The sequence below is a fragment of the Trachemys scripta genome, chromosome 5 (assembly GCF_013100865.1).
Source record: "Trachemys scripta elegans isolate TJP31775 chromosome 5, CAS_Tse_1.0, whole genome shotgun sequence".
In the NCBI taxonomy this organism is placed as follows: Eukaryota; Metazoa; Chordata; order Testudines; family Emydidae; genus Trachemys; species Trachemys scripta.
In genome coordinates, this window is record NC_048302.1 from 87230906 (window position 1) to 87245258 (window position 14353).

Below are 14353 nucleotides of genomic sequence, written 5' to 3' on the forward strand. Positions count from 1 at the left end.
GGTAGCCGTGTTAGTCTGGATCTGTAAAAAGTGACGAAGAGTTCCGTGGCACATTATAGACTAACGGAAGTATTGGAGCATAAGCTTTTATGGATGAATACCCACTTCAGATGCGCGTCTGACGAAGTGGGTATTCGCCCACGAAAGCTTATGCTCCAATACTTCTGTTGGTCTATAAGGTGCCACAGGACTCCTTGTCGCTTTTTACAGATCCAGACTAACACAGCTACCCCTCTTATACGGTCACAGTTCTTCTCTTCATGTATCTGTAATTTTCACTCCATGCATCTGAAGAAGTGTTTTTTTACCCACAAAAGCTTATGCCCAGATAAATCTGTTAGTCTTTAAGGTGTCACCAGACTCGTTGTTTTTGTGGATACAGACTAACACGGCTACCCATCTGATAATTGACTTTAAAGGGAACTCTGGGCAATACATCAGAGGGAAGAATTTGGCCCTTGATATTTAACAATATTTATCTCCAATTTTAAAAGGTAGAAATGACAAAGCTAGCAGTGTATCTGACTGAATCTTTGATCAACAAGGAGGAAGCAGCTGTAGGGAACATGTTAAAACAGACAGGAGTTCAACTAACAAAGGGCTATTAGCACATCATATGCTTGAGTAAAAAGTGCAGTGTTTGTATAATGTGCCACAAACACTAATGACCTATTTTTATGTCCCTTCTTCTGATACAGTGGTACACAGCAATTAAAACCTTTTGGCGTCTGTGATCCCACCACTTAAAATGAATCAGTAGATGCATAATTTTCATGATTCTTGGTTTAAAAGTTTAGGTCACTCAAATAGGGATTTTATTCCACTGCATGCTTGATTCTGTTACACCAGCTTAAATTAAAAAATAACACATTCACTTAAGATCGGTAAAACTCTCCTGAAGACAAGTCCTAAGAGCCTAATCAAACTCCCACTGTAGTCAATAGGAATTCAAGTGGGCCCTGTGAGACATATCTATAGTCCCTGATTCTCAGCCTTCTCACATGTGCACTAACTGTGCTGTGGAGGGCATTTAGCATATTTTAACTAACCTTTTATTTTTTTAAAAAAGCCTATTTTTAAACCTCTTATGCATCCTCATATACTAAAGACGTCCCAGAATTTGTTTTGTGACATTATAAACACCAGTGCTGTGGTGAGTACTATAGAAATGCCTGTCTAAAGCACTGATTCTCAGCATGTAATACATTTTATAGCCATGTTAGCAGTAGATGTAGACCAGTGGTTCTCAAACTTTTGTACTGGTGACCCCTTTCCCAGAGCAAGCCTCTGAGTGCGACCTCCCCCCAGAGCAAACCTCTGAGTGCGACCTCCCCGCACCTTATAAATTAAAAAAACAACACCACTTTTTAATGTATTATAAATGCTGGAGGCAAAACAGGGTTTGGGGTGGAGGCTGACAGCTTGTGATCCCCACCATGTAATAACCTTGTGACCCCCACTTTGTGAATCTCTGATGTAGACTGTGTTTGAAACTTTCAAGCACTTGCTACACAAGTTTTAATGTGGAGAGGGCTTACGGATGAGTCTATTGATTTAGCTTGATTATTTGAGAGCCAAGGACTAAGGCCATTATAAAACTGGTATTTTGACAGGATGCCTTTTTAAAAAATAAAATTAAAAAAAGGTAATTTTTTAGGGTAGGGGAAGAGAGAGATGGCGTACCTTGAGCTACAAATTATGTAAAAACGTCATTTGTGTCCTTGACAAGGGCAAATTTGAAAAAAGTCAGTCCTGGAACAATTGTGAGGTCTGTTAATTTTTCCCAAAGAAACTATTCTGATGGATAGTTTTGGCAGTAATATGTACCACTGCTATGTACAAAACATCTGAATGCATTTTGCTTTCTTCCAACCAAAAAGGAGAAATGTAGCCCCACTCTGTGTACAGAACTCCCATTGAAATTAATCAATGTTCAGCATGTGGGATGAGTAGTAAATCAGGCTCTGTGTGGGATTTGTTATGAGAGTCCAAAAGCGGTAGAGACTGAGAGCTTGTCTATGCTACAGACACTACAGCTATGGCGCTGCTGCTGTAGTGCCATGGTGTAAATACTTACTACAATGACGAAAGAGGTTTTTCCATTGCTATAGATAATCCACCCCTCTCAAGAGGCGGTAGCAAAATCAATGGAAGAATTCTTCCATTGACTTAGTGGTGTCTATACCAGGGCATAAGTCAGCTTAACTACATATCTCGGGGGTGGATTTTTCACACCCCTAAGCAATGTAGCTAGGTTGATTAGGTGATAACTAGGCCTCAGACTTCATTGGTATGCTTTTGTTCACCAACCTGGTCTTGACCAACATTTTTATTCAACATTCAAAGTATTACCAGTTTGGGATGCAGAAGTTGTAATCTATTTTACTAACTAATAAGTTTAACAGTATCTTCCCCCTTAGCCACAGTTCTCCATATATCTAAATTCAATATTGTAGGTTGGATCTCATAAGAGCATAAGAACGGCCATACTGGGTCAGACTTATGGTCTGTCTAGCCCAGTATCCTGTCTTCTGACAATGCCAGGTGCTTTAGAGGGAATGAACAGAACATCGTTGGCTTGTATTTCTTCTTTCAATAGATAAACTTGATACATTGCCTGTTGTCTTCACACAAGCAGACCCTGTTGTTTTTTGTTTTTGAGAGAGAGTTTTAGCCTCTAGTAGACAGACCTCCTTGTATTATGATCCTGTCAGATTTTGCAGTAGAAGCAAGAGCAAACCAGTTAAATGCTTGGATTGACGGCCTTCAAGGGATGTGTAGATCGTACAAGAACTGGTGTTAATCATTCAGTATGTGGCTATTTCCCCTCTTAAATCCATACCTAATGTTTCAAGTGAGATTTACACCATGGTTCAGATTAAAAGATCCACCAGCACCTTTTCAAAAAGTAGTGGTATTTATCCTCTTATCTTGGTTATGTTCCATAATTAATTGTATTCGGTCTACATAAATTCCCTGTGCCGTTTAAATTGGATAAGATTGTGGCTGCACCTAAACTTTATTTCTTGGTTTTTAGATATTTCAATTTAGCCACTCTACACATTCTGGAATGGCACAAGGTACCACTGGGCACCCTTAATTATGTGTTAAAGTTTTTGGGCATTTAATTTTCTTGGTTTAAAAAAAAAAAAAGAAAATTCTCCATAACACAATGTATCTCACAGCCCAGCTCTCACCCTTCACTGCTTCTGGTTGCTTTGCTTGGCACTGATTACCCTGTCACAGAACACCCTGGCTGCATGTTAATTCCTTCACTGCCTCTGCATCATCTCCTGTCTCTTTGCCTGTCCAGCACAGCTTGGTTCTCTCTCCTCCCCACAAGAAGCAGGTGTCACCATCAAACTTGCTAGTTGAGAAACTGGATAGAGGGTGCAGAAACAGTGCAGGGGCTAGCATGGAGTCGGTGAGAATTTTTTTTTTTTTTTTTTTTTTTTGGTGGGGACACACATAGGAGACATGGATGTGGAGGTTTTGGGGGAACAGATAAAGCCCCCCAATATCCCTCACTGTCCAGCTTGGTCCCCACCTTTCCACCTCCTCTTCAATGTACTATTCCAACACCCTCCCCCACATTCTCTATTCTCCCATTTTCTCTAACTGCTCAGAGACCCCCATACTGCTGCAGTTCTTCTAACAGTCTGTTCATCACACCCATTGCTCTGACTACCTGCATATCCCTGCTTTTCTGAGCCCCACACAAATATCCCTCCACTGTTCTAAGTTCCCCCCACCTCATCAACTTCACCCCTCTCCCTCCCCCCCCCCGCCCAGATAAGCTCATAGGACCATGGGACCAGCTGGACACAGGAGGGGGAAGGAGTGGAGCTGTGGAATCCCTACCGCAGACCTGAACCTGGTGTCTGGGGAAGGGCTCTACACATCCATCTGCAGCATAGGAGGCTCAAAGGGGTTTGAAGAGGCACATTCAGATGAACACCCGATAGAGATGAATAGAGCCTGAAAAATAGCTCTGAGATGTGTGAACTATTCCATTCATCTCTGTCAATTTCCCCAGGACACCTTCAGGGGCAGCCGCCTGCCAAATCCCAGCTTACACTGGGGCAATAGGAAGGCTCCAGAACCCAGCTACATAGATGGTGGGGAGGGTCCCTGCCCTCCTCAGGGTTGGGAATCACTGCTGCCCCATTCACCTCTCCCCACTTTATGAGGCATATCCCCTTCTGGGCCCCGGCCATTGCCCTGAGAGATGGGAGGGTGAATGGGAGGCATCTTCCCTCACCACCTGGCCTCACCATGATAAGGGGAGAGGTATTCTCTTCAATTAGGAGGGGAGGATATGGGCTAAGCGGCCTCTCTGCCATCCATCGCTATGTCTATGCACTATGGTTTAGCTTGCACTGACCTAGAGTTCCAAACTCCAAGGTTAAAAACTTGAATACTGCTTCCCCAAAGAAGCAGTGGGTGCCATGCACTAATTGAGATAAAGGCCAAGTAATTGAGATCAGACAAGGAACAATTAAAGCCATAGCTTGAGACACAGGTGTGTTGGCAGAAAAAAAACCAAAAGAATGAATTGCTTTGTAAAATGCTGGGGTTTTCTAAGGGGAACTCTATCTTGGGAACTACTTGCTCAAATGACCCCAAATTTGGATCCTAATGCTACCTAGAACCCCCATAAGGCACAGTAAATTTCAAGACCATGTGAGTCATCCTGTGGATTTTAGAATATTTAGAACAGTTTATCTTTAAACAGAAAAGGACACTCAACACTAACTATAGCACAGGAATCATGATAATCAATTTGACTTGTTAAGCAAAGATGGTTTGTATGAGAATTCTAACTATCCAAGCAAATGAAGCGTTCTGTGTAGAGTCACTTCAGTGGGACAGTGCAGGAGCATACGTTAGCACCAAATGCCTCATTATCATAGAATCCTAGAATATCAGGGTTGGAAGGGACCTCAGGAGGTCATCTAGTCCAACCCCCTGCTCAAAGCAGGACCAATCCCCAACTAAATCATCCCAGACAGGGCTTTGTCAAGCCTGACCTTAAAAACCTCTAAGGAAGGAGATTCTACCACCTCCCTAGGTAACCCATTCCAGTGCTTCACCACTACTTCACTACTGGACATATGTTACCATTTCTGAGCCAAAGGAATATGAACAGTGGAGGAAGGAAGTTGCTGAGAAAACATGCTACATTTCCCAGGAACAAAGTGAAATGAAAATGGACCATAGACAGCATGCAGGTGACCTGTTCTGAAAGTTGGCAGACAATGAAATTCAGCCCTCTGAAGAGTGACAGTATGCTTCATAAGGAAAAGTAATTACTTTGAAAGTCACTCTTTAAAATGTTATAGTATACGGAAAATGAATGTATATATTTTTTTCTGTGCTTCATGGTCTATCCTCTTCTCATGACACTGCATTACTGTCTTTAAAATGACAACTGTCAGTTTCCAAGCCAATGTATACCATGAGATTGCAGGACTGCTTTGCCATACTCTCTACTGGACAGTAATTTGACTAAAATGTTCTACTCTGAAAAATTACTATTTTAACAGATCTGTCTTACCAGAAAAATCTGTCTACTTTAATGACTAAACTAAGATTCATCTTTGTTTGGTGTGGGGAGGAGGGAGGCTTGTGGGGTGTGGGTTTTTTTGTTGTTCTGGTGCAGAGCAATGCTGTAGGGGAGACTGGGATTCTGTTCTGGCTTGTGCCACATTGAGAGAATTGTTTTTACTGCAGTGTTAACTCAGGGGTAGATAACTTGAATTCTAATGGCACTGTATCCTGGCTTGAATGAGAGTTGTCAGACTGCAATGGGCCTAAACCCACTGTTTGTACTAGCAGCATGGAGTAGCTGAGTCCCCACTGCATTACTAGCTCCAGTGTCAACACCACTAGAGCTTCTAATCCTTCTCCCCATGGGCCAGCTAACTCCAGTTACGCAGTGCTTTAAACTCACTGTAAATACTTCCTCTTGTTTGTATTAAACCTGCTGCCTATTGTATTATTGGGTAATCCCTGATTTTTGTATTGTGGGAAAGAGTAAATAATACTTCTCTATTCACTGTTTTCACATCATTCATAATTTTATAGGCCTATCATATCCTTTGTTAGTGATCTCTTTTCTAAGATGAACAGCCCCTTCTAATATTTTTAATTTCTCCTCATATGGAAGCCTTGATCATTTTTGTTGCCTTTCTCAGAACCTTTTTCCAGTTCCACTGTATTGTTTTTGAGAGGGGATGATCAGAGCTGGACACAGTATTCAAGGTATGGGTGCACCATGGATTTATATAATGATATTATAATAATTTGTGGGTGTGGTGTTTTTTTTTTTTTTTTTTACCCCTTTCCTAGTAGTTCCTCACATTCTGTTAGTCTTTTTGACTGCTGCTGGGCACGAGCTGAATTTTTCAGAGAACTGTCCATGGTGACTCCAAAACCAACTTTTTGAGTGATAACAGCTAATTTAGAAGCCATCATTTTATTTTTATATATATATATATATATAAAATGTTTGGATTTTTTTTCCTCATGTGCTGCTGTATAGATTGATAGGGTCAAACAGCTTCTGCAAGGGAAAACCATGTTTGCCTGGTTTCTTAGAATAGTTTGAAAAAGTTTCTAAAATAGTAGATAAAGTCAACCCAGTGAAAATAACTTAACTTGGATTTTCAAAAAGCTTTGCATAAGGCCCATCATAAGATTAACAGGGAAAATAAATAACTATGGGGTAAGAGGCAGAGTCTTGTTGAGAACTAAAAACTGGCTAAGTGATAGCAGTCATAGGGAATGGTTGTCTCTTAAAATGGAGAGTGGATAATAGGGGGATTTCTGTATTTCTTATACGTATCAATACGTAGGGGGTAGTAGACAGTGAATTTGGTTAACTGTTGACACAGAGTTGTTTCAGTTATTGAAATAATAGTGGGCTATGAGAAACACCAGAAAGATCTAGACACATTAAGGGGTGGAGTGGAATGACCATTCTCAGATATTTCTAAAATGCTTGTCACTGTAGTATGCAATTTTTACTTGAGCAAATGAAAGGTAATGAGTCAGGTCAGACTGTCAATGTTTCATTTACTAATTTGTTGTAAATTTACAGGAAAAAGATGTGGATTGTCCTGGATAGCTTTATGAAAAGGTCTAGTGCAAGGCAGCAGGAGTGTGACTGACACATTGGTTCTGACCAGTTGTAGTGGAACTGACCAGTCTTACTAATTTTTATACTTCTGCTTGAGCAGAAGGCCTGGCACTAGAATTTTCCGTCTGCAGATTTAGGAAAACAGCACAGCATCAACACAATAATTGGGTCAGATTTTTGTTTTGTTCAGAGGAAGCTCGTATTTTTCACTTCTCACTCACTTTGCTAAAGAAAGCTCTGATAAAACCTTCAAGATTTGAAGGTTATGAATGTAGAGGAGGAGGAGTAACTGCTATGATGGTCTATAAGAGTGTACCTACAAGGAATGGGGTGCAATTTAAAGCAAAGGAAAATCTAGGCTTAAAACAAGTTGAAGTTTCCTTTCCATTCAGTCTGTTAATCTGTGGCATAGTCTCCCAAGAGCAGTGATGGGAAACGCATTCCTGTTTAGGTTTAAATAGCTCAAGCACAAATTTACTGTATAGAAGCAATCCTATGCTAGTATGGATGGACTAGATAATCAAATAGATCTCTTCCATCTCTCATCTGTGGATTGTCTGTATTTTCTTTTTGCATGCGAGTTTGGTAGAAAGTTCATTAAACCAACCTGTTTTATAGCTGGAGGATCACCATACAGCTGTGTTCTGCTGATGTCTTGTGTTTCCTCCTGTTTACAAAGCCTTTCTAAAAGTGCTTTTTTGCCTTCTGTTACTGTATGCATTCTGTCTGTTAAACTTCTTTGAAACTGTACTACAGCTTTCTCAGAAGCACTCTTCTTAAGCGGCCCAGGTGATGATTCTGTAAAAGAAAGCACAGTATGTTGTTGGAGAAGGAGAGAGAGAGAGGCATAGCAAAATGATGAGTCTACACTGAATAACTCTACAGACTGGCATTCACTTGTTTTCTAAAACTATTATTCACCAATCACATCTTGCTGGTGGAGAGAAGAATGTCTGATGTATCTGGGTCATAATTAGAACTAGTCAGGAATTCTGTGATCAGCTTTTTTTTTTCAACAGAAAAATGTTTATTTGTCAAAACTGAAACTTTAATACTATGTCCAACAGGGAGTGAGTGAATCTGACCAATTTCGTGTAAAATCAGTGTTAAATCTCAGGTATTCAAACTTTTTTACTTGCCACTCACAAGTGCTCTCTTCAGACTGTTTATAAGCTCATAACAAATGAAACTATTTAATTGCCCAGCCATAGTTCGTTCTTAGCTTCAGTTTATACCTCGTTTCTGAGCAGGTTACTCTCAGAAATGTTGTGACATTTAGCTGCTCTGCATATAGATCTGAAGTCCTTTTAGTGACTGCAAACCTGTTTTTATTTTTTTAACTTTGTGCACCCCCTGGTTCTAATCCTGGAGACCATAGTCATCCTTATCTTTTTTTCAACATTTTGATAGATTTGCTGTAATATGTAGACTTGTATTGCTCCAGAGATGATCTTGCTAGATTTCTCTATTCCTTTCTCTGTATCCCAGTGCTTGCTTATTGTATTCTAACTACTGCCCGATATCAAGCTGATAGTGCTTCATTTTTATCTACGCTACTGTCCTCCGATCCTGTCTCTGATCAGGGTGTTGAATCTTGTAACCATTTAAGGTATAACTCATATGGTCACGAACAAGGAAAACCCTTTTCCTGTTAGTTGACACCTTTTCTATGTTACGTTGATCCATCCTATACAGTTTATCTTTAGGAAAATGACTTAAAAAGTACAAATGGAAATCATGATTAAAATTTGGTTGTTTAAATAGCTCTGATTTAAATCAGTCCACCCTTAACCAAGCCAATTGTTCAGCAAATAAAACATCACTTTAAGTGATCTTCTAGCTAATCATTTACATTAGCCTAGTGGGTACTGTGCCAACAGTCTCTTGTTTAATCTGTATTTTCATTATTTACTTACTAAGGAAAACATGGTACCTCTTTTTTGAGTTTTTGCTGACACTAACACACCAGTCTTCTCCCCTTAGTGTGTTTCCTTTTGTTCATGATAGTGATTCTAGAATCTTTAGGCTCACAGGTTTATAGGCTTCTGGTGCTTTCCCTGGGGTCTTTCTCTTTAAATATGGGTGGCATGTTAGTATCTCACCAGTGTCTGGTGGGCACCAAACACCTCCACTCTTGAGTGGTTTTTATTTGGCCTTCTTTCAGATGGCTCAGATGCCATCCACCCAGTACAGTTTCTTTACCTTTTCTTAGGTTTTGGAGTTCAAGGCCTGAGAAATTTCTGTTGCTGGCATGTTTCTCTCCCTCTTAGTGAGCACTGGGACAAAGAAATCAAACCATTTCCCCACAGAATCCTGAGGAAACCTCTTGATTAGCCTAATAAGTAAGGCTATGTTTTAGTAAAAGTCATGGACAAATCACCAGCAGTAAATAAAAATTTACGACCCATGACCTGTCCATGACTTGTACTATATACCCCTGACTAAATCTCAGCGGGGGGCTTGGACAGCGGTGTGCGGCCTGGCTCTGTGCTTCCCTGGAAGTGGTGACATCCCCCTCCCTCAGCTCCTAGGTGGAGGTGCCTCTGTGCGCTGCCTCCACCCCAAGCGCCAGCTCCCATTGGCTGGGACCTGTGGCCAATGGGAACTGTAGGGGGCCATGCTGGCAGGCAGAGGCAGTGCGCAGAGGTGCCTCCACCTAGGAGCTGAGGGATGTCACCATTTCTGGGGAGTTGTTCCTCCCCCATGAGGTAAGCGCTGCCCAGAGCCCTCACCCCCTCCTACATCTGAGCCTCACCCCTGCCCCCCACAAAAAAAACCCCCACCTGCTGCTGCTGGGAGAGGGGGAGCACGGTGGTCCAAGACTGCCCCAGCAGCAAGCAGCCTGTGCAGCTGGCCCTGGGACTGCCCAAGCTGCTCAGGTGGCTCCTGGGCCAGCCGTACCAGCTGCTGCAGAAGTCACGGAGGTCCCGGAAAGTCACAGAATCCGTGACTTCCATGACCTCAGTGATAAACTTGCAGCCTTACTAATAAATGATTGTTTTACAACTTGAATATTTGATTAAACTTGCACCTAGCCTTCAACTCTGCAACAATATTTGCATATCCTCAAAAAGGCAAAACTCTTACCATCAGATGCTTTTCTCTTGATACCCCAAGGTCCTGTGTTTGTGATAATGTCTCCCACTGACTCTTATAAAAGAAAAACAAAGTATTCTGTGAACAAATATACTTTTAGAGGTGTTCTAAAAACAGACAAACCAAAAAAGTCTTTGATATGTAAGTAATGTTTAGAGAAGGTGGCTCAGAGCAGCAGTCAGAATGTCCTGGTCAGGTTATGTGCCACTAGAAAGTATGTTTGCTTTCACAAATCCAATCCCAAAATCAGATGAGCTTTGCTACAAAGTTATCACTTGTCAGTACTCCTTTCTGGTGCTGACCTGAGAGACAGCCATGAGTTGACACTGGTGTAAGACTTCATTACGTTCTCAAATGATTCATTGTCAAATTATAGCATTACATTGTTTTTCTTTGGGGAGGAGGGATAGCTCAGTGGTTTGAGCATTGGCCTGCTAAACCCAGGGTTGTGAGGTCAATCCTTGAGGGGGCCAACTAGGGATCTGGGGCAAAATCAGTACTTGGTCCTGCTAGTGAAGGCAGGGGGCTGGACTCAATGACCTTTCAAGGTCCCTTCCAGTTCTAGGAGAGAGGATATCTCCATTAATTTAAATTTTTCTTCAATGCAAGTTTGTGAATACCACATTAGAATTCCAAATGAAAGCAATATCTTTAAATGTTTTTTTTAATAAACAATGTAACTTGAGGTTTCAGAGTAGCAGCCGTGTTAGTCTGTATCCGCAAAAAGAACAGGAGTACTTGTGGCACCTTAGAGACTAACAAATTTATTAGAGCATAAGCTTTTGTGGACTACAGCCCACTTCTTCGGATACATATGTAACTTGAGGTTGATTCCGTTTATGGAGTAGGTAATAATTACATCTGGGCTAAAATATAATCCTAGGCAGTGATGTTTATCAGCCCATGACACAGCTGTTATCAAATTAATGGGGAGCACTTTTTATTATATAGAAATGGGCTCCCAGTTCTTTACACCTTCATTTTGCTTGGATACAATAAAGCCTATGCTCTTATTTGCTACTGCTTTCAGAATTCACCATCCATATAATTTTACAAAACCTGTCTAACCATCTCTACAACCTGTCACTTCAACTAACTCCAATGCTCAATGTCAAAGATAACATGACAATTTTCTGCTTATAAGTTTTTAGTCTTAAGAGAGTGGTATTTTCACTACTGGTCTAATACCTGATATGAGATTAGAACTTTCACATCCCCAGCTAGATGCAACTAGAGGTTGTCTTCTGAAGATGCAATCAACTTCATCGTAAAACCTCATCTTTCGTCTGGGATTGCCAGGATGATCATTTTCTTTTTGCAGTGCGCGGTATTCATATTTTAAGTTCTTGTACTTTGTGCGACACTGCTTCCAGTCTCTGTCTATGCCAAATTTCATTAATCTTCTGGCAATCTCCTCAAAGATTTCTTTATTTCTTGTTGCTCCTTCAAGCATTTGTTGTATCTTCTCATCTGACCATATATTTATCAGAGCTCTGACTTCATTATCACTCCAGTGTTTTCCTGCTCCTGTATCATGAACTGTAATAACCCTAAAGTGATTCTGTGCTTCATCCAAAGGAATTAAATTGTCTGAAAATATGAATGAAACAAATAACTGAGGATTGCAGAATACACAAAAATAAAAGTATATCTGTAGCTAAATTTTAATCAGTAATGGAGTGTGGAGTGAATTAACATTTAAAGTAGGATTTCTGAATAGTTTGTCAGGAACAACTTTGGAACTTTAAAGGTGTATACGTTGCAATAATATATAAGAATAGTTCAGTCATGCATGCAAAAATATTTTTTCTGCAAATAAAACCTAAGTTGCCTTCGGATGGCAATAGAATTCTGTCTGTGTGTTTTATTGTTGCAATGTATTATTAACTTTAAAACATTTGTATCAAAGCTGTACAGAGAGTAGCAATTAGAGTTCAAGCATAAACAACAACTTCTGTATCAGCAGTAAGAAGAGGGAATATTTTCATATTAACTTTAGAAGTAGAAAGGGATGTACTAGTACAAAAGCATTATGAAGGCGAAAACTGTAGCAGGTAGACACTGGATGAACAAAAGCCCAGTATCTAGAGATGTTTCCTAGTGTCCAGGTGGTGACATCAATCATAAATTGGGTATAGAGCAAAGTGTGAGTGTAAGTTCGAACACCAAGAGGAAGTACGTTTTGCTACTGTATGGGAACAAGTACTGTATGAAATAAATGGGACAGTCCAGCAATTACATAAGCAGAAGCTTAACTGCAGACATGGGAATAGTTCTTTCAGCTTTAATGGCCTGTTGTTAAGCGTGTGCTTATGTAATTTGTTGGAATGTGACCTCAGTTCATGGTGATTGTGTGGTAGGAGCTCTCTTTGGTGCTTGTACAGAAAGTACTTATATGCACTATGACTCTATTCTAGCAGTTCTTGTGTGTGTGGACGGGTGCTCCTGCTCCACTGAATAAAGTTGGTATAGGGACTGCTCCTCAGTAAATCAAGGTATTGGAGGCCATTTCAGGGGGTTCAAACCCAATAGCTGCCACCAGGATCCAGTCTGGAGGCTCCGAGCATACATGCTAGGGAATATGAAGGGATTGTGGTTCCTACCATGATTATAGATGCACCCAAACTTGAGTGAAAAACACATTTTTGTCTTGAGTGTAAATTAGACTATTTCACTTCAATTAACTTGAGACAGTACTGATAGAACAATAGTTGATCTAACTGAAACCTTAAAATGGGAGCAATGGTTTACAAGATGAATATATACATTTTACCTCAGTGTACAATCAAGACAAGTGTTTTTGTAGCTAAAAGTTTACTATGTTTCTCTCTGACAATTCAATTTTATCCACAGCTGAATTGAAGTAGGTAATAAACAATGGCAGCTGGAATCCATAGTAGAGATCAGATTGCCTTGGGCTACTGTGATTGAAATTACACTTTTTTTTTTTTTTTTTTTAAACTGAGATGTATATAACTAGACACTTACCTGTCCCAGTTATCTGTTTCACTACTGATGGGCCAGATATATCCTCTGAAGTAGTGCTTATAGAATCATCGTCTAGCAAAAAATGCAGTTTTATGTTAAATCTGTTTACATATGTGAATTGCGTATATTCTCCCCACCTTCTGCAGATCCATAATAACAACTTAAATTAAAAAGATTGTAGTAACATTTAACGCTTAAATACAACTGTCTCAACCAGTTTGCCTCGCCTTTCGAAAAAATAATCAGAATTAAGCTAAGACATTTTTTACTTATCCAATGGATCGCCCCAGTACTTGGCAATTCAGAATATTGCCAAGCAAATACAAATGTGATGTAAATATAGACTGTACTGTAGCTGTTTTATGCCTCACATCTCATTCTGTATAACAACTATATATTCCTCACATTACAAGTTACTTAGCACAGGAACTCTGTTATGTTTGGTTTATAAAATGGACAGAAGTGGCAGAGCCACAGATTTGATGAAGCAGCCATCCCCCCATGATCGTGACCTTTACATTTTAACCTGCACAGTTCTAATTATTAGCTAGAGATGGTCCAGTGGTTAGGGCACTAGCCTGGTAATGGGAAGCCCAGATCCCCCTGTTTCTCACCCCACCACACACTTCCTGTGTGCCCTTGGGCAAGTCACTTAGTCTCTCTGTGCCTCAGTACCTTATCTATAAAATAGGAATAATTGTACTTCTCAGAAGGGTATTGGGAAGGATAAATATGTTAACCATTATGAGGCACTCTAATATCTCAGTAATGGGGCCCAGATAAGTACCTTAGGCTCAGAGGTCTTCCAGGGGGTGCATCAACTCATCTAGATATTTGCCTAGTTTTACCACAGGCAACATTAAAAAGCACTAGTGAAGTCAGTACAAACTAAAATTTCATAGATATGGATTTGTTTATACTGCTCTTTAGACTATACACTGAAATGTAAGTACAATATTTATATTCCAATTGATTTATTTTATAATTACTGAAAAATTGCTTACTGTTTCCTTTTTACCATATAATCATGTGCTGTGTCACTTTTTTTGTACTTTTATGTCTGTTTTTGTACGTTTTTAAGTGAGGTGAAACTGGTGGGTACATGAGACAAATCAGACTCTTGAAAGG

The 14353-nt window shown here is 40.2% G+C and overlaps 2 protein-coding genes across 5 annotated transcripts in view; one reads left to right on the forward strand and one right to left on the reverse strand.

Annotated features, from left to right (window-relative positions):
- The first annotated feature begins 5210 nt into the window (after positions 1-5210).
- PPAT (phosphoribosyl pyrophosphate amidotransferase) overlaps positions 5211-14353 on the forward strand; it is a 55562-nt gene continuing 46419 nt past the window's right edge. Inside the window, exon 1 of the mRNA XM_034771871.1 lies at positions 5211-5305. Within this exon, the coding sequence (XP_034627762.1) occupies positions 5226-5305 (80 nt within the window). The 5' untranslated portion in view covers positions 5211-5225. The remainder of the gene's footprint in view (positions 5306-14353) is intronic.
- The window catches only part of LOC117878023 (trihelix transcription factor PTL), a 32597-nt gene continuing 24836 nt past the window's right edge, over positions 6593-14353 (reverse strand). For 3 of the 4 annotated variants that reach the window (XM_034771868.1, XM_034771867.1, XM_034771869.1), the window contains 4 exons: positions 13226-13297; positions 11426-11827; positions 10229-10291; positions 6593-7939 (listed from right to left, as the gene is read on the reverse strand). In XM_034771868.1, the coding sequence (XP_034627759.1) occupies positions 7662-7939; positions 10229-10291; positions 11426-11827; positions 13226-13297 (815 nt within the window). In that variant the 3' untranslated portion in view covers positions 6593-7661. The remainder of the gene's footprint in view (positions 7940-10228; positions 10292-11425; positions 11828-13225; positions 13298-14353) is intronic. The other variant, XM_034771870.1, reaches the window with a different exon arrangement.